General features: G+C 40.7%; 1 protein-coding gene across 1 annotated transcript in view; it reads right to left on the bottom strand.

The window, feature by feature from the left end:
* Positions 1–3,390: 3,390 nt before the first annotated feature.
* Positions 3,391–27,468, bottom strand: part of IL1RAPL2 (interleukin 1 receptor accessory protein like 2) — a 367,348-nt gene continuing 343,270 nt past the window's right edge. Inside the window, 4 exon segments of the mRNA XM_017819967.1 lie at positions 3,391–6,915; positions 16,272–16,442; positions 20,186–20,329; positions 26,618–26,763. Of these exon segments, the coding sequence (XP_017675456.1) occupies positions 6,218–6,915; positions 16,272–16,442; positions 20,186–20,329; positions 26,618–26,763 (1,159 nt within the window). The 3' untranslated portion in view covers positions 3,391–6,217.

The following is a 27,468-nucleotide window of genomic DNA, read 5'->3' as shown; positions in this document are numbered from 1 at the left end:
CAATAGCTGTTGGTGTTCTCACTCCAATAAACCCACAATGGATACTTGCAGCCAGGAAAACATTTACCACTCACTGCTGTGTATGAAGGAATTATTTTACAGTCTTTGAAATTTGCAAAACCCATCTAATATGAAGTACATTGTTTTGTCTTTGTGTTTGTCCTGAAGAGAAGAAAGCTCTTAAAACCTTGTAAAGCCAATTTCACTCTATCAAAATGAATTAGAGGAGTTGTTTATAGAATACCTACCGTGAGAATCTGGCTCAGCTTGACAAACTGTATTTTTATTATTATTATTTATTTGCTTTACTGCTTGGTCTGTAGCTTTACAATGGTATTGCAAAGAAGAGAAAATGCTGACAGGCCATGTTATGCTTCTACTGGCAGTGCTGATGTTTTATATTTATATGACAAATATCCTGGCAAAGCTTGGTAACTTTTACTTTGTGTTTCCTTTTTTGAGACATTGTTTTATATCTCTTTGGAGCAGCCTTATTAACCTCTGAATTTCTCCAGCGGCACTGAAGTGATCAAATGGCTTCCTGTGGTAAGCATTGCAAAGCTTACCATCACAAATGCTGCAGGTCCTTTCTTTGGGGAAGCAAATTACTTTTCAGAACTCTGTTCTTTGTGTTTGCAGGAATATGATGTGCCATTAGTTTCTATTTTCAAATTCTGCTTTCTTCCTGTAACAAAGTATTCCAAAGTGCCATATTTTTAACATTTGCTGGGTAAACTAGTGCCAAAATGGAACTGTTTTAATCACTGTTATTTATGAAATTTCAAAAGCTTCAATGCTTCCAAGACCATGGAGGAAGGTACTTTTCTACAGTTTTCATTATTTTATAAACAAACAGACCAATATTGATTATTTTAAATGAATATTACAGGTCAGGTACCCATTTTCCTTCAGACCCATTGGCTCCCTGACACCTTGGTGTGGATCTTCCAGCTCCACTGCTCACAGCAGTCATCACTTCTCACAGTCCTAACTAACCGATGTTGGTATTACAAAAACTGAGGATCAGGACTAATTCCTGTGGACTTTTGATAAGATCTGGCTCCTGTGTGGCTTAATTGCTTTGGACAATCAGGCTCTGGCTGTGATTGCACTGTCAGACCCCCGGGGACAGCAAACTGATACAGCACCCAGCAGTGATGTGTTGCAAGAGCTGCAGAACTGATGTTAAGAAATGACATTTTTCTGAGGAACTTTGCACAGCATCCACTGAATAGTGGACCAACATGATGAATTCGTGCAAGAGCTGCCATTGTCCTGTAGTCAATCAGTGTTTCTGCCTGGAAAACCCTTGGACTCTACTCTCTTCTTCCCCTCTCTTCTTCACACTGCCCACTTATTTCTTAGTGTCCCAGTAACTTTGCAGCCCCAGCAAAGGGCTGCAGAAAGGGTGCACAAGAGGGGATGGACAAAATGCTGCATGGAGGTAGAGGTCTCTTGCAGACAGTATTTCTAACCAAGCTGTCCCATGGGATAAGCTCCCAGTTGCCCAACTGGGAGACAATGCAAAACCTCCACTGTTCTCCCATTTGTGACACAGTTCCCAGGGCAGTGTCTCTGCCAGGGCTAACATGCAGTGGAGACTTCCTCTCCTGTGACCAGGACTGTGAGACCTGACAGCTGCTCTGCCATAAAGCTCAAGTCTCAGTGTCCGTTCAGAGATGGACACTGGGAAAGCTGCTTGGAGCATTCCATAAGGGCACAATTCTAAAGGCTGCTGAATGCTGTGATTTCTGGCACTGAACTGCCCTTCCAGGCCCCTGCTCAGTAAAGTATTTCTCACTGAATTAAGGGGAATTTAAGTATGTGCTTATGCATTTGGATGAACAGAGAAAGCCTGTTGAATCAAAGGAACTACTGAGAGCAGAAGCCCTTAAAAATAATGATTTCTTTTCTCCCTGCAAAAGTATCTGTTATTTATTCCCAAGTCCTTATCTTGTTTATAACAAAGAATGAACAAAATTCCTTTCCCAAGGCTGGATGGTTCTGGAGCATATCCACACCAAACAGGGACAAAAATAAGCTTGATTTTAGAAAGAATAAATAAGCAAATACTCCTTAGTCTTTTGACTTCTTTCTCTCCCTTTTGTCTTTTGTATTCCTCTGTACACAGTAAATACAAGGTTTATGGCCTTATCCAAAGTCTGCTGAATTTGATGGAACTCTTTCTATTGGCTTGAATGGGTTTTGGAGCAGACCTGGCGGCAAGAGTATGGCAATACCTTTATATATTTTTCTCATCCGCTGTCTAGAGAAAGGAATGTTATTAAAATACCAGCCAAGCACACAGCTCCCAAGAACTGTCAATATTCACTGTACTTTGTTAGTTAATTTAAAATTACCCTGTTTTCTTGCTGAACTTACTTTAGGAACATAAAATCTGCAGCAACTGAATAGGTTTCCAATTTCTAGCTCTTTTTATAGACAACCTTTAAACCACAATTGCCTCTGAAGTACATCACACATAAAGGTAAGTATACAAACAGTAGCTTCCAAACATTACAATAAATCATATTTAAAATGAGTGTGCCCCAAATCAGAAGTCCCTGTGGTTGCAATAAGGATGTTTGCTGCTGGTGATTTTGTCACCGGGGAAGGCACAGCCTGACAAGTTGTGGGTGGCAGGGCTGCAGAGTCACCCAAGCAAGATGCAGCACCAAGCACAGTCAGGGTAGTGCCCTGGCCTCTTCCCTGATAAATCCAGCTGATAAAGCCCCCATGGCTTTGGTGAGACAGAGGAATGCAAAATGCCCGTATGCCCTTCTATTTCAGCTAATGAGGTTCACATTCTTGCCACCAAGGCCCTGATCCAGCTGCTACTCCTGCCATGAGGGATCCCGCTGGAGGGCTGCTATGGTGGTGGTTTTCACAGTGGGACAAACTCCTGTGCCACCCAAATCCCACGGATGGATGCATTTCAGCGTTTGACTGTATTTTTCCAGACCCTTAAGTGCTACCTATGGAAGCATGTGGCCTCTTGCATGTCATAGAGGTGCTGGAACATGTCCAGAGAAGGGCAAGAGAAGGGTGAGGAGCACAAGTATGATTAGAAGAGGCTGAGGGAGCTGGGGGTGTCAGGCTGGAGAAAAAGGGCCTCAGGGGTGACCTTATCACTCTCTACAACTACCTGAAAGGAGGTTGCAGTCAGGTGGGGGTTGGTCTCTTCTCCTAAGTAACAAGTGGCAGGACAAGAGGGAATGGCCTCAAGTTGTGCCGGGGAGGTTTAGATTGGATCAGGGAAAATTTATTCACTGAAAGGGTTGTCAAGCACTGGAAGAGGCTGCCCAGGGCAGTGGTGGAATCACCATCCCTGGAGATACACAAGAGACATGTAGGTGTGGCACTCAGGGACATGGTTTAGTGACGGGCTTGGCAGTGCTGGGTTAACGGTTAGACCCAATCATCTTAGAGATGTTTTCCAATCTAAACAATTCCATGATTCTATACTGGCATTACATGAAACTGAGTCCATGAGAGGCCTCCTGAGCTCAGCTCCCCATCCCCACACTAGAAGCAGAGGGGTACAGGCAGTTCCAATTCATGTATATATTGTCATAGTACTCAATACACACTCAGAAATCTTAAAGCAGATTGTGACTTGGCATCTATAACTAAAAAATATCAATACATAGACACTCAATGTGCTTTTGCAAAATGACAGAAAAACTGTTCTTTTCATGTTTCCTCAATGCAAACATGACTGCATTTTGCTTTGGAATAACTACTGCTCTAAGAGACATATTACCATTGGGTGAATGAATTTGTTACCCATATTTAGTCCTTGTAAATAAAAGAAGCAGACCAACCTGCATATGTTTTTTCTTTTCTTTTTTTTTTTTTGGAGTTTGCATGCTTAATACAGAACTAGAGGGTTTAAAATCTCACTGAACATTCTATGTGAATTAACCAGATTCTAGAGTAATGTGGGAAGGAAAATAATGAAAAGTACAGCTTTTCATTTAAACATATGCAGCTCTTTTCATGCAGGGTTTGCTTTTAGGAATTTTTTTCCCTTTTTTTTTTTTTTTTAATTACACTTTGCATTAAAGAACATAGCCAGTGTAAACACAGTCTGTAACACTTATAAAACAGTGCAAATTTTGTAAATTTTTGGGAGGAGGTTGAAATCCATATATTTATAATGGAGGTAAAATCGCTTTCTTTCTCAGTAGAAAAATACGTCTATTAAACACCTATATGTTTGGAACTTAACTTCACAAAAGAGCAAGTTATAGTTTCTATACTGTGTAATAAATTAATATCTTTTCTAGATTTCCATTTTCAGTGTTAGTGTCAAATGCATAATAATGCTAGAAAAAACAAGAGAAACATGTATTATTTAGAACCTAATGAAAATCTTACAGACAATAACTCGTGTAGGAGGGCACAGAATAAAGAACTGGGGAAAGAAGCAATGGAAAAATACTGACCTCTATGAATTATTGCACATTTGAGATCATTCTCATGGCCTTTGGGCCAATTCTTTGACTTTTAAGTCTTAGGTCAGTGTTTGTTTCCATTTGACTGTAGGGTACAATTTAGGAACCACTGCAAAATGTCAAGGATTTACTGAACTTGTTTGCTGATGAAACCACAGGCAGCTGAGTGCAGAGTGCTAACTTTTATTCATGCAATCAAAGAGAACAATGCTAAAGACATACTGAAACACAGGCAAGGCTGCCTGCCTAAAAATATTTTTGGGAATTTGCTCCAGCAGATCTCATTGAGACAAAACTCTCATGTCTACTGTGTTTTCATTAGAGCTGTGCCAAAACCTGCAAAACTGGCTTCTGCCTTCATTATTTAGGGCTTTTTTTCCTTAAATACTCCACTCTGCAACTCTTAATCAACTGAGTATGGAAATCTCACTGGCACTCACTGAGCAGCAATGCCTGATGCAGAGTACTGGTATAACACTTCTCATCCACCAGCAGCAGGAATGCCTTACATGAAAGATAAATGACAGTATCCTATTTGACTGATGGGATCACTCACATAAGTGAGAAATGCAAGACCTTAACAGCTGCTTAAAAACATCACTTTTCACTAGTTGCACAGACAGCAGAAATATTCCTGCTTCTGCCATATTTAAAAGGTACATAAACTGACAGGTAGATAGACAAGAGAGAAAACTGTCTCAGGTGATTATCACTGCAACTGAAGTCAGATTTACCAGTAAACCTGAATAATTTAGCACTTCATCTCTGAATATTGCTGTAGTAATTATTTTCTATTGCTGATGTTCTCACAAAAAGGTTGACTTCAAATTGTAACTACTGATTTTGGAAAGAAAATCCTATGTAAAATTACATTGCCTTTTCCGTAAATCTTAATAGGGCTCAAGAGATCATAAGAAATTTCAAATTAATGAATAGACCAATAGACAGATAAATTTCTACTTAAATTGTTTGGAAAAAGTCATTATAAATCTGCAAAAAGTTGTGAAATAATCTATAATTGACAGAAAAAAATGTTTAAAATCCTCCTAAACATCTTCCGATATTCTAGTAAGTTGTTTAGTAAAACCACATTGCTAACCATTGACTAGGAATACAACATGCCTCAATAATAAAATGAAGAGATGCTGATGGGAGCAGGTGATTTATTCTGCAGTAACTGTTACTATGCACTTTATTGATAAAGCTTCATCTGCATTGTTTCAGCTGGTCATCTTACTAAAAAGTATTTGTGAGACAATGTTACTGGGAAGGTTTCCTCCTCCTTCCTTTTCAGGGTGATTCACCCCTTGTGGTCTGCGCAGGAGATAATAATTTTTGTAGCATGATTAGAATTTCAAAGTGTACTGTAGTCTATATGAAAAACCCGACAACTTCTGTGTATTTCAAATACTGTTACTTAAATATGTATGGATGTTGGAGACCATATACAGTGACCTTTTACCCATCCCAGATTGTAAACCTACTGTAAAATGATGGGGTGCGTTTTTTCTCTCCCCCCTCCTTTTTAAAGAAGCAATAAAACTGTACATTAAAAGACAGGAAGGACATTACTGAGTTACAAAAAGAATGCCCCCTTTGTCAATAATTTGTAAATGTAAACAAAAAAGTTCAAGTAGAAAAGCAAACAAGTGTGCTGCTGCTTCGAATATGTTTTCTCGCCCCATGGGGTTAGGGCAAAGTTCTTTAAAAATGTGTCTTCATGGCGGTCATGAAGCATCTCGAAAGAGTCCTGATGTCCACTACCAGATATCACTGGTGAAGCTAAGCTCCTTGGCTGATAAAGGTAGCAATGGGTTGTTCCTGTGAAACTCCTGGGGGTCCTTCACGGTGTTGTTGAGAGGTAGCTGTCCGTTCAGGAGCGTCAGAGGAATGTTACAGTACGTGTGGTGGTTGCTTATGGAAGCGATTGGCAGTGTCGCTGCTGACACGTCGTACTCGTATCCTCTGCAGTAATGTCTCATGTGCACAGAGTCTGCTTGATGGTAGTCAGTTAAATCAGCCCGTGATTCCACCAACGTGGCAGAAGTGCCTGTGACAGCAACAGAGGGGATAGTCTGAAGGTCTCCAAAAAGGCCCTGCTCTGCAGAATCCAGGACCTGATGCCGGGACACCACCTCCTTTTTCTTCCCTGGCATTTCAAAGACTAGGCGCTTCCAAAACTTAGAATTCAGTTTGCTGCTTTTTGGTCCTTTCCACTTGACCACCGAGAGAAGTTTGATGGTGTGCTTTAAAGATTCCACTTCATGATAATTCACTTTCCCTTTTAATTCAGTACACTCAATCAAAATAACTTTGATTTCACCACTGACTAGCATGTTATGGAGTCTGTTTTCCATCTCAAAAATACTCCATCCTCTCCTGAGCACATAGTCTGGAGTTAACACGATAATGAGTCTTCTGCTTTGCTCAACACATCTTGTGAGATCTTCAATGTAGGCTACAAATTATAGAAAGAGAGAAAGAGTAAAGAATAAAGAAGTCTATTGTATCAAAACATTAGGCTTGCAATCAAGTATAACAAAATCCTACAGCTTACTGATCCACACTGTTTAAGACAATGGGCATTTCAATATACTCCAACAAAAATAGGATTGTGTATCACAATATAGTTCTATTTATGGAGTACACATAAAAAACTCCTTAATAATACCCTCCTCCCTTTGCTATTTTTCCCTGTTCATTGCAGCAGAACGACATTTACAAAACATCCTCGCTGTGTAGATGCGTTAGTGACTAAAAACACACAGTTCACTCAGTGAAAAGAATACAGGTCAAGATCAATGTAATGTTTGTGTAAATTTTAACATTAACATTGGTTATGATCAACACTGTGTTGAGGGAAGCACACTCTGGGAAGCAGTTCTCGTGTTTCAGATGCAAGGACATGAGGGTGCCGCAGGGTGTATGAACCGTAACTTGCAAGTGCTCAAAAAGAAATGAACCCTCATCACATGCAGAACTTGTGCTTATTGCATAGAAGCATCATGGTAGTTCTTTCTTCTTTAGGTATTGACCACAAAGCCCAAGAACATTCTTTGTAGCCCAATGGTCTGTTTTAATATCAGGAACCTGATATTAAATGTGCCCCAAGGTATTAACAGAAACTTCACAAGTGACAGGAACAAATGGAAAATTTAAACATATTGGAGGTATTTATTTGTTGAGACATCAGTGACAAAGAAAATAGTAGAATTCTTTTATTCATGCATGCCAAGGAGTTGCAATTGATCAGTGTAAGCAGAAATGCCAGCCCATCATCAGCTCCATGATGCCAGCTTATGGAACTACAAAATATCCTTGAAGTTGGACTTGGCTCCCTGAGTTTCACTCATCCCAGAGATCGTAGGAAAGAGAAGCCAATTATGCTGGTCTGACATGGAACAGGATGGGAAAGAGATCTACTTACAGACCTGATCCAAAACCCATTCAAATGAACAGACTTCAGCAAATTTCAATGGGTTATGGGTCAAGACCGGAAAAATGAAATCACTTAAAAAAAAAACCACTAAGGGCAGAAGAGTGTTCATAGATTGCATAGCACTCAACACAGGATATCTTTTTGTGTTTTTAAACTACATGAACCTCTTTGACCATGCTACTGAGGATGTGCCACCTGACAACAGAGGAAAGCACATGTTATAAATGAAGACTTGGACACAAGAGCTGCACAGAACAGATCTTTACTCAACACAGGGCAGGGCCTCTCTTTACACACCTGCCCTCTAGCAGGAACAATAATTACAAATAACATCATTAATCAACATCTGTTACTGCAAGACTCATTTTTATAGTCCCAGGCACCATACCACAGCATGCTTGTTCACACCACTTCCAGTAAAGCAAATAGCTACAAAATAAGCCAACAGTAACATTCTAAAATAGCTTATTTTCATGAGACTGAAGGCATAGTTAGCATCAAATCTGCCTTTACCAATGTTTTATTTCACCACTTAGCAGCAAGAAGAATTTCTTTCACAAATGGAAAAAAGAGGCAATTGCAAACATCCCACAGACACACAAAAATTTAAGACATACACATACATTACAAATGTCTATGCAACAATCCTGACTTTTAGTTAATGGTTTATGACTCTTTAATCATGCAGCATTTACATTTTGTTTTTTTTCCTTGAAATATTTTATGAGGAAAACCCCCACATTGTTCTGTGTAAAATAGTTACTCATTAATGAAAAAAATTCAACATTAAAATCCATGGGAGAGGCAGCAGAGAGGGGAGAGAATCGGCAACAAAGAGAAAATGATAAGCAGAACTGGTGAAACAAAACTTAAGGAAAGGTAGAAATGTTCAATACAATGGAAAGAGATTATCCCAATGTATCAACAGCTCAGACTCTTCATTTTCTTCCTTTCTTTCTGCTCCCAAAAAGAAAGAATTTAGGTGGGAAGCTTCATCATTAGAGGTTGAATCTGCAAGATACAGTAAAACAACAAACTATCATGCATCTTTCCTGAGACATATTCATCCCTCCTTCAAACAACTCAGACACTGCTTTATACAAGACAGTTCTCTGCAGGACACAACACTGGGCAATACCACATGTCCAGGTTAGTGCCAAGCACGGCCACGCATATCCAATATGCATCCAACAAACACAAACCAACAAAACAAACAGAAATCAGTCCACTTTCATCTCTTCAAATATCCAGTGGCAATCATTTCAATAGCAATAATCCATTATACCATCGCAGTCAAAAACTCATCAGACTTTGCTTTAGTCAATCAGGGAAAGAGGTGGGAAGACAACAGGAAAAAAGCCCTATTTTCTCAGATGGACATTTCTTCCCTTGGTGCCTCTCCCACATTTTGGCATGCCCACCTTTCTTACTGGATATTGCAACAGGTTAGAGCTCTGTCCTCAGCTGACTAGCAGACACCTTCCCAAATGACCATGAGGTGATCTCTCAAATTCCACATTTGGAGCTGTTATAGCTCCATGGACTTGGCCAGTGAACAGGGGGCCTGTTGGTGCACTGAGGATAAAGCACACCGAATAGGAAACTGGAAAGCCACATTTCCAGCCATCTGGTCCAGAAGTACTCAGTACTCCCAATAACTTCAGCTTGGGATTACTACTGAAGGTTGGTGACAAATTTCCTGGAGCATGTGGTTCCATCGGGTGCACTCTACAATATGTCCAATGTGCACAACTTGAACATTTCTGTGAAGAAAAGCAAGAAAAGCACAGGAAGACAGGTTCCTGTCTGTGGAAATTCCAGCTTGGTGTTTTCCAGTGGTACAAGTCTGACTGCATAAACCTATGAGTTGCTAAATCACCCGCTCTCATTTCACTTCAGAATTTGAGACTTCCCAAAATACAGCAGTTTCAGTTGTCTGTCTCAAGTGAAGTCCATGAGAAGGTATTAAATCCAAGCAATCTCTGTTGCAGTGTGGGATGGAGAAAGGTTTGCTTTCACCTTTCCAGTGAGCTAAGAAGTAGTTGTCAGGCAATGGTTCTGTTTTACTTACAAAAAAAACCTGAACAGGGACTTCAGCAATGACATCACCAACTAGGATCAACTATAAGATTCCAGAGCAACATATTTACATCAGATAAATATAACTTTGCTGTAACTTCACTTTTGCTGAGGAGGTGTCAACTTCAATGACATTTCATTGTGAGGGGAGAAAAAGTTGTCTTGACAAAATCAGTGTGGGATTACTCGCTTTTAATTCCCAAAGACTGTGTTTTTATTATAAACTAGAATGTAAAAATAAGATGTCAGCATTAGAATTATCCACTTGGATTTCATTGAAAAAGAACATTTTAAATTTCAGCCCTTTTTCCCCCTCCTTTAAACATGATTTTGCAATATGGCACAAAACTGTTCTCAAAATGTAAGCAAATCCCATAGGTCAAAAACTTAAAATTGTGAGTGACTGTATCAGTAACTTACTTGCATCATGTTCAATGCAACGCCCAAGGAGGCATGGACAGCAAGAAATGTTATACCCCAAACCAAACAACGTTTTTGCATGGTTGTCCATGAGTAATGAAGACAGATCACCTGACAGCAAATGTGCTCACCAAACACCATCAACATGTAGTAATGCTGAACTGTAGTCTGAAGCACCGAAGAAGAGAATTCCAAGCGATGCATCCCATTTGCAATTAAATCATGCATAACTGCCTGTGGAACCTTGAATGAGCTACATTAACCACAAGCTGGAAGGAAATGTAATATGCAAGCAGACTAAGAGCAAGGAAATTAATGAACACCATGGATACAGAGTTGCTTACACAAAGAAATGACTGACTAACCAGATTTAGGTGATTTGCAGAAGCAGTTGAGGGAGAAAGAAAAAAACACTAGAAATCATATTAAGTCCTACGGATATTTTTGGGAAACATCAGCACCACGAGAACCAAAGAGTATCTACCATCAACCCCCTGCTGGCTGGTTCCTGGCAGTCTGAAAATAACCAGCCTTTCTGTGTTTGGCAATGTGACCATCACTTGAGGAAGTTATTTATAGAAGAGCAATTCAGTCCTGGCTTCCTAACTGAATAGTTCCCAAACCCTAAATCTGACCACTTTATTATTATACAAATAACTGCATGTATTGCTTTCCTATTTATTAAATATGTTTTGCTTCTGTTAGCTCAGACCAGAACAGCAATGCAGTTGGAACTGCTGAAACACAGAGCAGAGTAATGGTCCCTCCTGAGAGAGAGCCCAATCCCTGTATAAGCTAAGGGACAGCTGATGAGTTCAACATAAACAAACAAATACTGCACATCAGTGTGACACACTGCCCTCTCAGCATATTCCTCCCCTTGCCATCATCAGACTTTCTGTATTTGACATGGTAAAGGAAGGAGGGATTAAGGAAGAAGGAAAATAGAAGATAAGGAAGTTCTGGGAATGTCTCCTTGCAGACTGAAATATCTGAAGTGGGCAATGTTGGTAAAATTGTCTTGGCAATAGATGGCTGAAACAAAATTCCGTATATTTATAATCAAAGATTCATAGACTGATGCAGGTTAGAAGGGGGCCCTGGAGGTCTCCAGCTCAATATCCTGCCTGAAGGGTATTGCTCAGGACATTGTCCAATATGTTTTGAAGACCTCCAAGATTGGAGGTTTCTCGATGTCTCTGGGTTGTTTCAGTTTCTGACCACCTCCATGGTGAGTAAACTTTTCAGATGTTTAAATGGAATTTTCAGTGTTGCAACTCATAGCTATGACCTCTTGTTCAACAACTGTGCACCTCTGAGAAGAAGCTGCCTTCACCTCTGTGCTGTCCACTGGAAAAATAACAGTCAGATCCCTCCTTAGCTTTGTCTTTGTTGGCCTTTTCTTTTGGGCTCTCCTCTTATACTGTATGCTCCAGCTCCCTGACCACCTTGGTGGCCTTCAGTGGGCTGTTATAGGATAGCCAGCCCTTCTGGCTTTTGCTCACATTTCTTCCTTTTTCAACTGTTATCCCCCTCTATCCCTGGTACCCTCACCCATGCCTGGCATTAAGTGTAAGATTCATACAGAGCAGACAACCAGGGACTTCAGAAAGGAGTTGTTCCTGTTCCAAAGAAATGGCATCCCATACCTAATAAAGGCTCCTTGAGAACTCCAGACATATGGTTCTGCTGGGTTTTGTTCATCCAGGAGCCCAGGAAGCTGGAATTCACCGGGCAAACGCCACACAGATAGGCAGACAAAACTACAAAGTGCCAGAACTGAAATACTGAGTGTTGTGTGCTTTTTATCACGTCTTAGGCACTCTCCTGTTTTGCTGAGAACTTCTCATTTTTCAGGTAAAGCAAAGATTATAACTGTAGTTCTTTTCCCTGCTTGATCTGTTTACCCTGGGCTGAGCTCGGGTGAATTGTTTGTGGTTTTTTCAATCCTGTCAAGACCAAATGTACATATGCTTAGAGAGCACCTAGACGATGCTCTAATAGATTTGTATTGCTGGTATTAAAAATCAAACTTGACATTTCTGACCTCTTCACTTTCAGGGTTTAAAATAATTTGCAGAAACCAAGGAGAAAAATATCTTCTTCTGAGTAGTCCCAATTTTAGAGGAGTGAAGGGCAAATAGATGTTTTTCTCTGCAGACACATCATCCTTAGCAGACAGAAAACGGCTCAGGTGAAAATGTAACTATTGCTGTTACACACCCCTGCCCCCCACCCCCAACTATTCAGTCTCCTCAGGTCTCCTAACACTGAATTAAAAAACTCACAGGGCTTGAGAGTATTTACTGTGGGAAAGGGTTTGTTTAAAAAGTCCTGAAAACTAATAGGGTGAAAATAATGAGAACTGCTAAAAAACTTCCATAACAACTGCAAGTGCATCTCAGGGATCAGTCTCCTTACACAGGTTAACATATCCAATTATGCCTAAGTTGCCCAGGCAGAAAGGTGTATGTGCTGTCAGCTTCGACAGAATGCAGAACACTCACTCTGATAAGACCAAAGAATATTCTTTGTGAACAAATAGCTGCTATAGTATTTCCCAGAATATGCAACTCAATTCCTAGGTTATAAACTTGGTCTCACTGCTTACACAGCACTCTACATGTCACATCTCCCTGCTGGGTCACCCCTTTCACCTCCCAGCCAGCATGGCTGTGTGGGATTCTGCAGGAGCCAGAGCAGAGGAGCGGTGGCTGCTTTAGTCCATTTTCCACCTCACCAGTCTGGGGAGCCGGGTCCATCCACGCTGCTCTCAGGCAGCACCAAGATTCACCTCAAAGGTCCTTGCTGGCCATGGTGTGATGGGCACCACTGAGGCCCTTGGCATCCTTCATGGTGTTCTCCCTCCCACTAGGACAAAACGCTCCACTGGGATAAGATTTGTATCCCGGCAGGGCTTAGAAACCAACACCTACTGCAAAACGTGACTCAGCCCCATTTGACCTGAACCCTGGATGCCAGGGTTCTGCTTCCCAATGGTGAAGAGGTGGCCTCAGTCCCCACAGCCATCACCTCTGTCCTCCCAGGGACAGCAGCAGTTGCTCCGTGGACATCCCTGAAACAGAGGGTTCTCAGCACAGAGGTGACATGCAGAGCTCAGACACGCACTGTGAAGGAGGTGGCTGCTCGGTGCATCCCAGCTAAAGCACATCTGGCTGTAATCTCCCCCTTGGCTGCACAGGGACATGCAGAGCCCATCACAGCTTTTTCCCAGAGGTTAGTGATGAGCCAGCTGGACAAAAACATAATCAAAGTTGTCCCTGAATTTTTCCGGAGTCAGCTTTTTAGGTTGTTCAGAGAACTGTGCAAGAAAATTAATGAAATACTATTTAACAAATCTATTTTTTGCTCGCTCTCAAATCCAAGGAGCAGCTGTCAGTACTGCTGCATGCCAGGAAGGAAGCGCAATGGTTCACACCCTCCTGTGGCAGCACCTCACAACTGCAGAGACTGTAGGAACAGTCCTACAGAACACAGCTCACGTGCTGCACTAGTGGAGTGGCACACACTGAGGCACACAGGATATAGAAGGAAACACATCAGAACAAAGTAGGTAAGTATTACATTGATTGAAAGTAATTTACACCGAAAGATGAGGAAATGCAGCAACATGTGAGAAGAGATATTTCCTAAAATAAAAAAAACAACTGTGATCAACCCTCAATTTTTCTATAGAAATCTACCCTGGAGAGCTATATATTTTGTCATATCTGCCAATTTTTGAGACAGTCACTCTAAAATATGTTATGTTTACCCCAGAAGTTTCTAGCAGGCCCATTCTACATCACACTGCCTTCACTAAGCACTGCAAGTCCTTGTGAGACTGGTGAGCACTAGGCAGGACACGGCCACATTCCACTTCTCCAGCGCACACGGAGAGCTTACAAATACAGGAGGCCGAGTCTTCCTTCCTTCCCCATCCCCTCTCCCTCTCTCTAGCCCCACTTAAAATAAAGTGCCTTCTCTCATATCTTTTTCAAAGCTAAAGCATGCAAATCACACTCATTTCAGTGGCACATTTTATTCTGCATTGTCATTATGTCTGATTAAGCGTTCTTGAAGCTCCATGTGTTAGAATCAGGCCTTTTCATAATACTGAAGAAGTGAGTTTGAGAGGAAAAAAGAGGGATTAAATCTGTGAATGTTCATAAATGAGAACTGACATTTTCAGGTACCCTACATTTTCAAGAGAGGTTTAATGAATACCCAAAGTGATGACAAGTATTTGCTGAGTGCCTGACTGACAAAAATAGACAAAAATAAAATACCATGTTGGCTGGTACAACAATTGGGAAAAAGAATCCCATTTTGGATTAATTTGTGCTTCAGTATAGTTACTGAAGGGTTAACTTTAAATTCTTTAATTCGCTTGCATAATTGCTATGTATAACTCTGCTATATTGCTGGATATCAAACAACTAGTTACAACAATTCTGTGAAAAAGGTGTATTTTCTCTTAATAATATCTAAAAATTTGGTATTACTTGCTTGTACTGTCAGAAATAAGAAGGCTATGAGCCAAGTCCCCCTTCTGGAATTTCTCACTAAGGGAGAAAAACTCACACCTTGCAGGGGCAGAAAGAAAAAGGGAATCAGCTCTAAACTAGGAGCTGCAAACACACATGATCGATTGAAGCCACTACGCAGGACTTTGCATGATCTCTGGCTGGGCTCTGACTCCTCTTTCCCAGTGGTACAGGATTCAGAGCTCTGCTTCCAGCCCTCTCAAATGTCAAAGAAGAAACAGGCTCTAACTTCTGGGGCAGGCACTGGGGTTTGGCAGCAGCAAGGCGGCAGTTTCAGGTTTTTGGCAGGCAGGTTGCTAACGCAGCTATGTTCGAGCTGTTTCATGTTTGGGGACATCTGTTCCAGTACAGCCATTGCTTTGTTCTCTTGTTCATATTTCCTATACAGTAGCACATACAGAGAGAAGTTCATTTTCTCTTTTACTATTTTTTTATGGAAGTGATTTGGAAACGGAATTTGTAGTAAAAAATGCTGATTTTTTTCCACAAGGGTAGCATTTCAAATAAATGTGGTATTGCAGTAAACATACCCTGCACTCAAAATTCATCAACACCATGCATATGATTCGTGGTCTTTTTGACTTGCTCAAAAATGAACCTGGTAGAAAAAATGCCATAACTACCACTAGGAAAGCATTAACTGTTGGTACAGACATCCAAAGGTGGTGCTGCATCTTCAGACATGGCAGCAAAACTGATTTGAAATGCACAACTGTATTTCCTTGTCAGCATTGAAAATAGTATTGGCTCATGGGGCTGTGCATAGTCCTCTGAATAATTAATACTACTTACACAATATCAATGACTTACACAATGCTCACACTGCTCAGAAATTCAACACTCAGTCAAAACTCCAATTGTACCCTCACCATTAACTGGAAAACTATTGTAGCTCTTTATGAGACTTCCAAGTTAGGGAAAAACCCAGAAAGATAATGGAAAAGATTACTTTTACTTGTAAAGCTGCTGTAGACAAACAAATAATCACTGAAAAAAAATAATAATACCGTTTTCAATATATACCAGAGACTACAAAATCTTTTTAGGAAGTTTCCTGCTTAGTTACCTCCATATTGCTTGAAGAGCTGCAGCCTTCCCTGTAGGAAGGTCCAGCTCCTTCCTCCACCACTGAAATCAATGGCAGTTCCATTGATTTCAGCAATGCACGAACAAGCTCTAACATAGAGTTCGAATTTGCAGTGTTGAGGAAACTTTTCCAATCCTTGCAACCACTTCCCAAAGAGAGGTTTTCCTCTAGTAACTGTCACCCAGTCCAGGCCTTTGTGACACATCAGAGAGAAACAAAACAGAAAGGTCAGAAATACTTACTTCCACTAGGGATCAGGTCCCTATCTGGAATGAAGAGCTTGTATCCATAGTGCTTTTCCAGAACATCTGGCAGAATTTCAAGTGCAAACTGCTCCTCTTCATTAGTGTCACGATCTAACGCATCGGGATCCACTTTGGTGTATGAAAGATATGCATCGTATTCCTTGTTGTCTGCAAGAAAACAAATTACTGTTCAGCTGGCTGTTTGCAAGAGCACTAGAAAAAATACAGGGAAGTACTAGGAAATTGTATTATTCCTTGAAATGACCAGGGACTTCCCAACAAAATTGGGACTTTTAACAGGAACATATAATCTGGTTTCCAGAGGGGAATTTTACGGATCCAGACAAAGGATATCCTTTCAGTTTTCTTCTGCATGTGGAACAGTAACACTGCTCCATGTGGTCGGACCCATGTCACAGCTGACAAGGTCATGGGCAAGATTTTGATACAAAATACTAAAGCTGAAAGTTTTAATTTTAATCCTTTACATATTACTAATGGAAATCTTTCAATTCCTATGCCTCAAGAGTGCTAGGATTATGTGAAAGTTTTGAACTTGGAAAAGTTTTTGTGCCTGGAAAGTTTTGAGCAAGGAAAACTTCTTCTCACAAGTAATTGTGAGAACAGACATGACTTAACCCAATGAATACTGACTATGCAAAAAAACAACGCCAGATACAAACAGTTTAAAGCATTTTTTTCAGAAAGCCATGTAGTTTTAAAAATCAATGTAATAATTTTAGAGGTCACTTGACCCAGGACATTTGAAATATTTGGAGCTCACAGTTTGAGAGAGAGAAATAATTCCCAGAGCAATGGGGCTTAGGGGGAGACTTGCCCCTCCATTCTCCTTGCAGCTCAGGAGTGGATGCAAAACCTCATCCAAAGGTGGATAGAAAGGGCAATACACCTCCTCCTCTTCCTCCCGCACAGCACTGGGGCTTGTCTCCAGCTCTGCTTCTGAAACATGGAGCTAAGAGCTGGTGACCATGCCAGGAACAGAAGTGATCCACTACTGAGCTCAGGATCCATGCTGGCATCAGACTGTCTTAGTGACATTTCTCTTTCCTATTCCTCTGCAGTAATGGAAAACAGTGTATCGGAAAAGTCAACCTTCAGCAATTCAGTCTCCAGGGAAGAGCACAGCTGCCATTATTTACAGAAAATGAAAAATCAAATAGTTGTGAGAACAAAACTGCATGAATGGAGGGTTTTTGAGTACCAATTATCTGTAAAGAATAGTGCACATGAAAGATAATTACAGCAGTTAAAAATCATCAATATATTCTGACAAAAAGAAAAAAACCCCTAATCGTAATACAATATTTTCCTTGATGACCTTGAAATGATGGTTACTTATAATTTTTGACACAAAGCCAGACCCATGAGGGTCAGAGCTACAGTCAAAGCATGTGAATAATTATATATTTGTAAAAGGCAATTTGCCTAGTGTCACCGTAGCTGTAGGGGAGGATGGAAGATGTCCACCTGGCTTGCTGATATTCCTCTGAAATCAACAGGCCAGTCAGCTTTGGAGGCCTGTCCAAAACCTACTCCCCTGTCCATAATGAAGCCTGTCAAAACCTTTTAAGAGATGCCAGGCACCAAGTGATCCTAGAGGCAACATCCCTGCAAACGTCTGCGAGCTCTGCAGAGGTAGCAGAGCCCTGATGTGGCCGTGGAGCAGCGTGAAAGCCACACATCCATGTGCCAGCTGTCCCGGAACTTCCAACCCCTTCCAGCTGTGGGGGCACAGCTGCCCTCTCCAGTCACCTCTGCTCACAACACAAGTGAGCAAGGTGCAGACAGAACCAGTTCCCCCGAGCTCCTGAGACTTGCACACTTCTGTTACATCTCCATGGTCTCAACTCCCTCTTCACGAGCTTCACACACACAGGACAGAGCAGAAGGACCTGTCCACGCTTGCCTACCACTTGCTCTGAGTGCTCTGGAAGCAGCACTGTTTGGAGCCAATTTCTAAATGGGTCCTTTAATCCTCAGTGTCATTTTCTCTAAAAGCAATGCTACACACGATAAAGGAAGTGAATGCATCCAGCATTGCTTATATAGGGTATTTTTAGAAATAGGAATAAAGCAAATCTGTTGAGTTCCCAAATCTTCTTTTTTAAAGAAATACATGTATAAATGGAAAATGACCCTGCAATTGCATCAATATAGCTGACTGCTCATAGGAGCTCTGTACAATCCCACTATAGCCTGCATTAGTAAAAACATCCCCATACATGCTTTGAGTTCAGTAACATTCTGCCTCCATCTTTTGTTCTGCAGGATCAGAATGTGACACAAAGCTGCAGTAGGTCTACAGTCATGCACTGGAAAAATAAAAGGTTGTTTTCAGAATTAACATGCACACAAAATACCCTATGTACTCATAGGGCTTCCTCTAAACAACCAGAAAACAATACTGTTTCATAAATTAAAAAGTGATCGAACCAAAAAAGTTACATGAATAAAAATGCAGCAGCTTCACACTGAAAACACAAGATAAATTAATCAAAGCAGGCTGAAGGAAGTTACCACTTTTTGTTGGGGTGAGCCAGGGAAGTCGTGCTGCTATAATCCTAAAGTGTTGGAGGTAAAGTACTTCCCAAATAATCCCACCCTTCACTTTCTCCTAGGTACCAGCATAAATATTGTGCAGTATCATATAGCATGAAAAAACCCCATCATTTCATGTTTTGCCAGTCACATATGAAGATTGCAAAGGAGCCAGTTTCCTGACCTCTAGTCCTGCTATTTATCGTTCCTTATTCCAAAATCCCCTAGATGTCATTCCATCCATTCTCCAAAACGCCCACGGATTTCACTGTAGTGGAACATTTTCACACCATATCTACCCAGTGTGAAACATTTATTACTGTGATAACAGTAACACTAACTGCAGAAAGGAACATGTCTATGCAACTACACATTGTTTTGGCAGTACGGGTAATGTGTTCCCTGCTCTTTTTTCAAACACATTATAGTTTCTAGATGTAGCATTCCAGAGTGCTTCTGTGGCTCATTAAGTGTTGCAGTGGACTATGGCAAGTACCTGTATTCAACACTGTACTTCAGATCTTTAGCAGATACTACTTAGATGCATACTAATAACACATTAATTATGATATGTGTTAAGAACATAATAATAGGATTTAATTAGAAATATTTGGATTTAGTTTACAGGGCTTACTCCAGCTTCATAGGAGCAGGAACGTTCTATATTCAGAATAGAATTCAGAGAATTAAATTAATTCACAGAATTAAAGCTGCCATTTAAAAATACAACTTTAGCTTTAGGCACCAAACAGAATATAAGCTAGTGAGAGGGAAGGTGAGGAAATTAAAATGGAAAAGAGCCTAGTTTATTCCCCAACATACTCCCCAGGGAAGTTTTACATTTCCACTAAGTTGTTTACAGTCTCCCAATCAACTGAGGTAACTAGTTAGCCTTGATAACAATCACCTCTCACTAGTCAGAGGAGGTCATTGGCAGCCTGATGGGAATTCAATGAAAATGTTTAACGAGGAATACCTGGTGAAAGGGCTGCCCACATAAAGTACAGACCTCAGGAGAAGTGATCCTGGGCATATATGGCACCGGAGACATGAATGTAAAGAGTTTCCCCAAGGAATGAGTTCACAAATGATCCTGAAGTCTCTATAACAGACTCATGAACAATTCTTCAGACTCTCATTTGCTTATGGCACAACCCAGTGATATTTCTGTGAAAAGACTAATTGATTTCAGGGGGCTTTGGGAGAAAGTCTTACGGCTTTACACTATTGGATGCTTAGTAGTTTGAACTTGAACTAAAAGCAGGTATCTTTTGGGATTCATTTCAATCTAGAAGCTTCACCACTTTGGATCTCTGAAATATTTCCATCAAGTTTCCTGTGCAACTGCTTACCATCAGCTGCTTCATCTCCTCCAAAGTTCTGTCTGTAGAACAGCATTAACTCTATGTTGTAGCACTTATAGATGGTCACGAGCAAAATAAGCAGAAGAAGGATGGCTCCCAGTCCTCCAGCAAGCTCTATTTTGTAGATCAAATCTAAAATTAGCAAGGAAAGACAACAAGGTTATGATCTTTCCAAGCTTTATTTGCTCTAATCCAGCATACAATTCCACATAAAAATCTGCAGCTTCCAGTTATAACCACTGTAACATTAGGAATGCCTAATATTTTTGTTCATTACTTATTACTTTACTTATATACTCCATCTACCACTCATCTGAAATCACCATCTGAAATCCAGAATGCATTTGAGGCTATATATGTAATTCTTCTATATGGGAATTATGTAGTGATTTTACACAGAGGATTAATCAAAATGAGCTTGTGGAGTTTGAACCTTCTGCATTGGCCGAGTGCATCAAATGCTGTATGCAGCATGTGAGAATAGACATATTCTATATATATGGAATATAGAACCAGACATATTGTACCTCACTGGCTCTAGTCCCCCATTCCCCCATCCCCAAATTGAACAACTTTGGTTTTATATTTGTGAAGCCTGTGGACAAGGTGATGTGAGCTGCCAAGTCAGGGCTTCAGCTGGATCACTGGAAAATGAATGGAGCATCCAGAAAGCCCAAGATAACATGAGAAGCCAGGAGCACACATGAGGCTGCCAAGAGCCACTTCATTTGAATTGTGATGGCTACTAACAAAGTTCTCACATGCTTGTAGAGTACACATTATACTTTAATGGGAACTAGTGTAGTTAAAATTTCCTACTGGGATGCTTTTATTAGGAAACATCACAAGCAGTGATTCACAAATTCATCCAAACACAGTGATCCAACTTTTACAGCTAGGGAAACAGAGGCATAGAAAAGAGAAGCAACATGTTCAAGGTCACTCAGCAAACCAATGACAGACTGGGATAAAACCCCTTGATTACCAGTCCAGAGCTCCATTTGACATTAACTTGAACAGCATTGCTTTTTAGCCTGAAATGTCCTCTGAATGTAATATTGCTCCTAACACTGCCTGGCATATTATTTAGCCATAAAAGACAGAGGATGACAATTTGACTGTAGCATTCTATATTAGTTCAGATAAGACGTCATGAAGATATTTGCTGCTGTGATAAATACAACGAGAAGTTGCAAAACTAATACAGGCGAGACAAAGTTTTTGTGATCTTTACGCTTCTAAAACTTAGGTCAGAAAAAATTACTCGTATGTCATTTGTGTCATTTTCAAGATAAAAAGCAAATTAGTTGTGTATCTTTTGGGGTTATTCTTGCCTTGCCAAGCCTCGTATTTCAATAATTAACATCAGATGTCAAGCTATTCCCAGTTTACAGTATCTCTGATGTCTGGCTGGCAAGAAGTCATGGACTAATAGATGGAAAAAGTCTACTATAATAGCTATTTAATCTCTGTGAGAACACAGGGAATTCATGGGACTTTTGTTACACTGCATGATAAAGCTTAGCATATGCTCTGGGGATAAATCTGGGCAAATGGAGAACAGAGTTGGTTAAAGTCACTTTTTGGGGAAAAAATATTTTTTTGTTGCACTGAATCTTCTTTGCTAGGAAACTGAGATGATGGCAAAGCTGCCAGCTTGGAAGGAGAGAAAATGCTGAGCCTTGCAGCCGACATAGGAGCTCTGACTTGTGTCCACTTTTGGGGGGAACGGCAGGATATTAAGCAAAACCACAAAATCCAGCTCAAAAGGCAAAACTGATCTGCTTTCACATGTCCTGTAGTTGTCCTTCTGCACCATAAACTCTTCTAGAGTCCACACATAAAGAGGAAGAAAACAAGGCTTTTGAGCTCCTTAATTCCATTTCAAGGTGGAGACAAAGAGAAAAACCCAGAACGTTCAGTTTTCTTGCCTAGTGTAGCTTAGACTCAGCCTCTGATTAACTCTTTCCTCCTCAAGTGGTCCTCATTGAGGTCAATAAGGAAGGCAGCATTTCCAACATTAAGAAAGGAGGAGAATCTGGCCTTTCTGCTATAACAGTGACTGAAAAATAGCAAATAATAATATTCTGTAAAATAATGTAGAAGGACCTTCCCACAACATGTTATAGAGGATTATGGTCTTTAAAACAGCAAAAGTCTCCCAACACCCAATAAATGAGAGACAAATATATTTTAGAAGTTCCTCATAATTTAGTATTACATCAGTATCAAAAAAACCCCAAAATTAGTTCCCTGCATGTCTTGATTAAAGGCAGCCTCCTTGAAATAAATCATGAACAAAAGTCATAATATTTACTTTTATCTCAATTCACTGCTTCTTTCCACTAATAGCCTGGCTTGATTTTATTCTGCAGTTCCTGACAAACTTTTCATCTTCCAGTACAGTTATATTATAGACTATGTAGACTTCAACCACTAAAATACTGGACTGTTTTCAAATTCTTTTGAAGGGAATCCTGAACCATTCCCACAACTAAGGGACAAGTGGGTGTATATTGCATTTCCATGTAATTTGAGCATCAAATATGCTAGGACAGCATACAGAAACAAAAAATAAAAGCTAACCAAATCCAGGGTTGCCCAGAACTTATTTATGAACTACTAGAAAGAAGTAACAATGCAGTCTTGAATTAAGTCAGTGAAGAAGAATGTGACAGCAGACAGTGGTATTCAGGTCTCAGCATGACTGATTCTGTCTTTGCATTGGTAACTTTGGGTGTTTATAACTGGATTTTGTTCTTTTTCAGTCAAAAAAGCCCAATGAAAATAATCATAAATGATGACACGTGCTCTGGGGCTATTGGTATGCTGGTGCTATGCAGACAGCACTCCTGTATTCTCCTGAGGATTTGTGAGGACCATACCACTAATACAGCAAAAGACTTCAATTTATTTTACCTTAAATACCGGAACAGTTAATGTTACTTTTTTAAAGCAAAATATGTGTTAAAAATAACCATCTGATGACAAAACAGGAACTATAGAAACTCCTATACTAATCTACAGCTTGGATTTGGGGTTTATTCCTGTTTTTTTACACAAGCCTTCCTAGTTTAGCAGGACTCATGACTAATGCCACCTTTTGTAGACCTGACATGCTGCAATCACACCTTTGAGGAGAGGGCAGGTTTAAACCACAGCACTGTGTCAGCCTGGAGACAAAACAGAGCTAAAAATGCCTCTTGTCAAACACGGATAATGCAGCTCTTAACAGGTAAGACTTTGGAGGGAGGGCGATTTCTCTGGCTGAGAGATCTGTGCTGCTGCTTTGCCTCGGCACCTGGAAAACTGCAGCACATTGCAACAGAAATCCATGGTCCTTTCTTTGATATACAGAAGGGGTGTTGGTCAACAGCTTTCTACCAGTCCTGCTCTAAATCTTGTCCCAGGTCAGTAAGTACAGTAGTATTTCCTGGCTCATGAATACAGTCAAATCCAAGTTGGAGAAAGCTAGGATAAGAAGTAATTAAATCAAGTTGCAGAAAGGAAAAGTTTGGTCAAGTATTTGTAAGAACTTAATAAATAACAAACAGGACAATGGGACAGGCAGTCAAAGGACACAGTAAAATACAGTGGTTATTTTAAATGACACTTTAATAGCTTGAAAATCAACTATTGAGAATGCCTGAGGGGAATATAAGTTTTTTACAGCCACAGTGCAGAGAGAAATGAAATAGTAGCTGCAAAGTGATCCTTTCCACCTCCAAATTCTGTATTCAGCAGTGCTTCTTCCATAATTTCAGCAGAGCTCTGAAATATCTGCATTTTTTTGTTATAAATAAACCTAGCTTGTTATTCTAATATATGCACACAGAAGAACATTTAACAGTGCCAACATAGATACACTAACTATCAGTTGTATATTTATGAGGTTCAGTAGAAGGAAAGGTAGAATGTTTTTTGCGCTAAAGAGGCTAATCCTTCATCATGATGACCAGACTCCTTAATTAAAGTTGTGACAACCTGTCACTTTAGATCATAGAATCATAGAATCGTTTTGGTTGGAAAAGACCTCTAAGATGACTGAGCCCAGCTGTTAACCCAGCACTGCCAAGCTCACCACTAAACCATGTCCCCAAGTGCCACATCTACATGACTTATAAATCCCTTCAGGGATGGTGACTCCAGCACTCCCAAGTCCTTTTTCCCCAGGCATCTTTCCAGTTACTCTGCCCCAGCCTGCAGTGCTGCAGGGGGTTGTTGTGACCCAAGGACAGGACCCGGCACTTTGCCTTGTTGAACCTCATATAATTGCCCTCAGCCCATTGATCCAGCCAGTCCAGATCCCTCTGCAGAGCCTTCCTACCCTCCTGTATGTATGTATGTGTGTAGTAGAGAGTAAAATGATCTGCTGGATCAACATTCCTGCCCAACTTGGTGTCGTCTGCAAACTGACTGAGGGTGCACTTGATTCCCTTGTCCAGATCACTCATAAAGATATTAAATAGGACTGGCCTCCTACTGATCCCTGGGGAATATCACCTGTGACTGGCTGCCAACTGGATTTAACTCCACACACCACCCCTCTCTGGGCCTGGCCATCCAGCCAGTTTCTTTACTCAGCCAGCAGTGCACCCATTCAAGCTGTGAGCAGCCAGTTTCTCCAGGAGAATGCTATGCAGAACAGTCTCAAAGGCTTTACTAAAGTCCAGGTAGGCATCATTCACAGCTTTTCCCTCACCCATGTTGAATATACATTTGTGTGTACTCCACACCACAACTGTGGAACCTTGTTTCTCAGAGTAGTTTACAACTTCTGGGGTTTTTTTTCTTATTTTTCTTATTACTTAGTGTAAAATATAACCTATGTTATGCCCTTCTTTCTAGGAGGATGTAAAGCTCTTATGTATAGAGGGAATAGAGTAAGTAAAACTTGATTCAGCTGACTCTGACAGGACTGCATACTCTACTTCCACACATAAAACCTGTGGGTCACATGAAAGAATAGCAAAAAAAGAGGACACTGACCCAAAAGTTTCCTCTCCCTCATAGCCCTTTTTTGTCTCAATACCACACCTCCCTCACCTTTCATTTGATACAGATTATAGCCATCAAACACAGTGCTTAGCATCCAGCATGCCTTCAGGGGGAACTGATGACTAGGGATGTTTTCCAGAACTGTGATGCCCCATCTAGAGAGGCCTTGGCTGCTCTTCTTATTCTTCCACCTGACTCTTAGTTCATTTGTCCCATGGTGATGTCTACCTTAGGTTCCAAAGTCAATCTGCAGCATGCTCAGGTACTAACAGTGTATTTGACCTTCTCCAAATGGTGACACTTCTATGGGATTTTGCTGCATCTGTGACCACGGAGAGCACTGGCTTTTTCAATTAACACTGTAACCCAGAACCTGCTGAGAAGCACATGCTTTGCCATAGTGAAAACACACAAAGGACTGGAACTGCACCTTCAGATTTGCCTCACGAAAACATTTCTTCTTCTCTGCTTTTGGCAAAATAATTTACAGCCAGGAATGATGGCAGAAATCTGGACAATGTATTAACTCTTTAGTCAATCTCCCGTGCTGATGGCTCTGTAGTTTCACATAACAGCTTTCTCCTGAGTGTGTAACCTTCCTTTGCTTTTCTTATAGCTTTTGTATTGCCTGATATACTGTATCTTAGAGAGATCACCATCAAATTTAAATGCCACCCTACTTATGAATAGGAGAGGTGATTGAACAAACAACATAAGAACTGTAATGAGGAACTGTTAAACTCTTTACGATAATGACTTCTCCAAACAGCAGCTCATAGTAGCACCTTTTAATTTGGCACATTCAAATCCAAATGGTTTCCTTTCTGCTACGATATCTTGTCTGTAGTGGTATTCCCAATTCAGGAGCAGTATCAAGCAAGACAACCACGATGGGGTAATTCTCCATCAATTTGTAGCTCCCACTGCAATGTTTTTCATTCTCAATGCAGTTACAAATCTAAATGCATGGTGACAGTTTAAGGTTTTCCATTTAAAACATAAAGCCAGGAAGTGGAGAAATACGAGAACATCTGACCTCACTGCCAAGGTACCCGTTCTAAGAAATCCACATTTTAACTCTATCACACAATTACCGCTGGCCTAGTCAGTCAACTCTGGGTCAAATTCATAGGTTGTTTAGACCAAAATACTTCCACTGATCATATTGGTGCTTTATGAGTGACTGTATTCCAAGCAAGTGCATCACCTTCAAGGCTGAATAGCTAGACACTAAAGAACAATTAATGATTTTTATTTTTTTTTTTTTTCACAAGTGGTAAACTGAAGCTGCACACAAGCCTACTTCAGCTCCAAGCAGGCACACAGGAGTCCAGCCTGGTTCAGAGAGGTCAGCAGGACCTCTGGCTGACCTGTTGCTGCTGCGAGGGGCGAGAGCAGAGATAATGAAATGGAGAGAATTACCTTTCTTGCGCAGAAGGACACTGGCGTGTTTCCGTCCATTTCTGTTTTCCACGTGACACGTGTAGTTAGCCAGGTCTGCCTCCCCTACAGCATCAAAGATCAATGTCAACTCAACTTCTTTTTCTCCAAGGTGTTCTCTGAGGAGTCTGAAAGGAAGGATACAGGTTTTGCTTTAGCTGAATTAATATGGGTGGAAGACTTTGAAAAGAACCATTATTTCTCAGCACAAGACAGACAGTGTCCCTTGGCCTCCGTCACTCCAGGAGAAGGATTTAGAAGGAGACTCATGCTGCCTGAAAGACTTCTCAGAGGCATCTTTCATGATCACCAAAAGCCTCTTTCTCCTTCCATGTCTAGTGAGGAGCTAAACCAGGTAAAGGAAGAGTGGCCATGAGTGCAATGGTTGCACGTGGCTTGTTTACATTGGCTCCATCAGAATTAAATGCTAAAAACAATGCTTCTTTTAAAAGAAGCAGTAAATATCCATTTTCCAGAAGCAAATATGTGCTACGAAGCCATCACAGAACAAATTAAAGGCAGTATTTTAAAGGCTGGGTATTGTAATACATTTTAATGCAGTCTGGAAACCTAACAAAAGGAGCTGTGCTACTCTCTGTAACTTTCCTCTATTTTCTGGGGCTAGATCCTGATTTTAAAAGGGAATAGTGTCAAGAACAAGAGCTCTCTGCTCCTCTGAGAGGACAGAGAAGACATGCAAAATCCCCACAAAGGGAATAGAAAGTTCTAGCAGACTTTCAGGCCAGAGGTACAGTCTTTTCATGTCATTGTTCTCGTGTGAACATTAAAAAGAATGCAAAGTAAATGCAAGTGTTTTCTGCTGCTGACATTAA

The sequence above is a fragment of the Lepidothrix coronata genome, unplaced genomic scaffold, assembly GCF_001604755.1.
Source record: "Lepidothrix coronata isolate B3197 unplaced genomic scaffold, Lepidothrix_coronata-1.0 Scaffold2, whole genome shotgun sequence".
Classification (NCBI taxonomy): domain Eukaryota; kingdom Metazoa; phylum Chordata; class Aves; order Passeriformes; family Pipridae; genus Lepidothrix; species Lepidothrix coronata.
The sequence above is the reverse complement of the archived record's forward strand: the minus strand, read 5'-3'. Positions and strand labels throughout refer to the sequence as shown.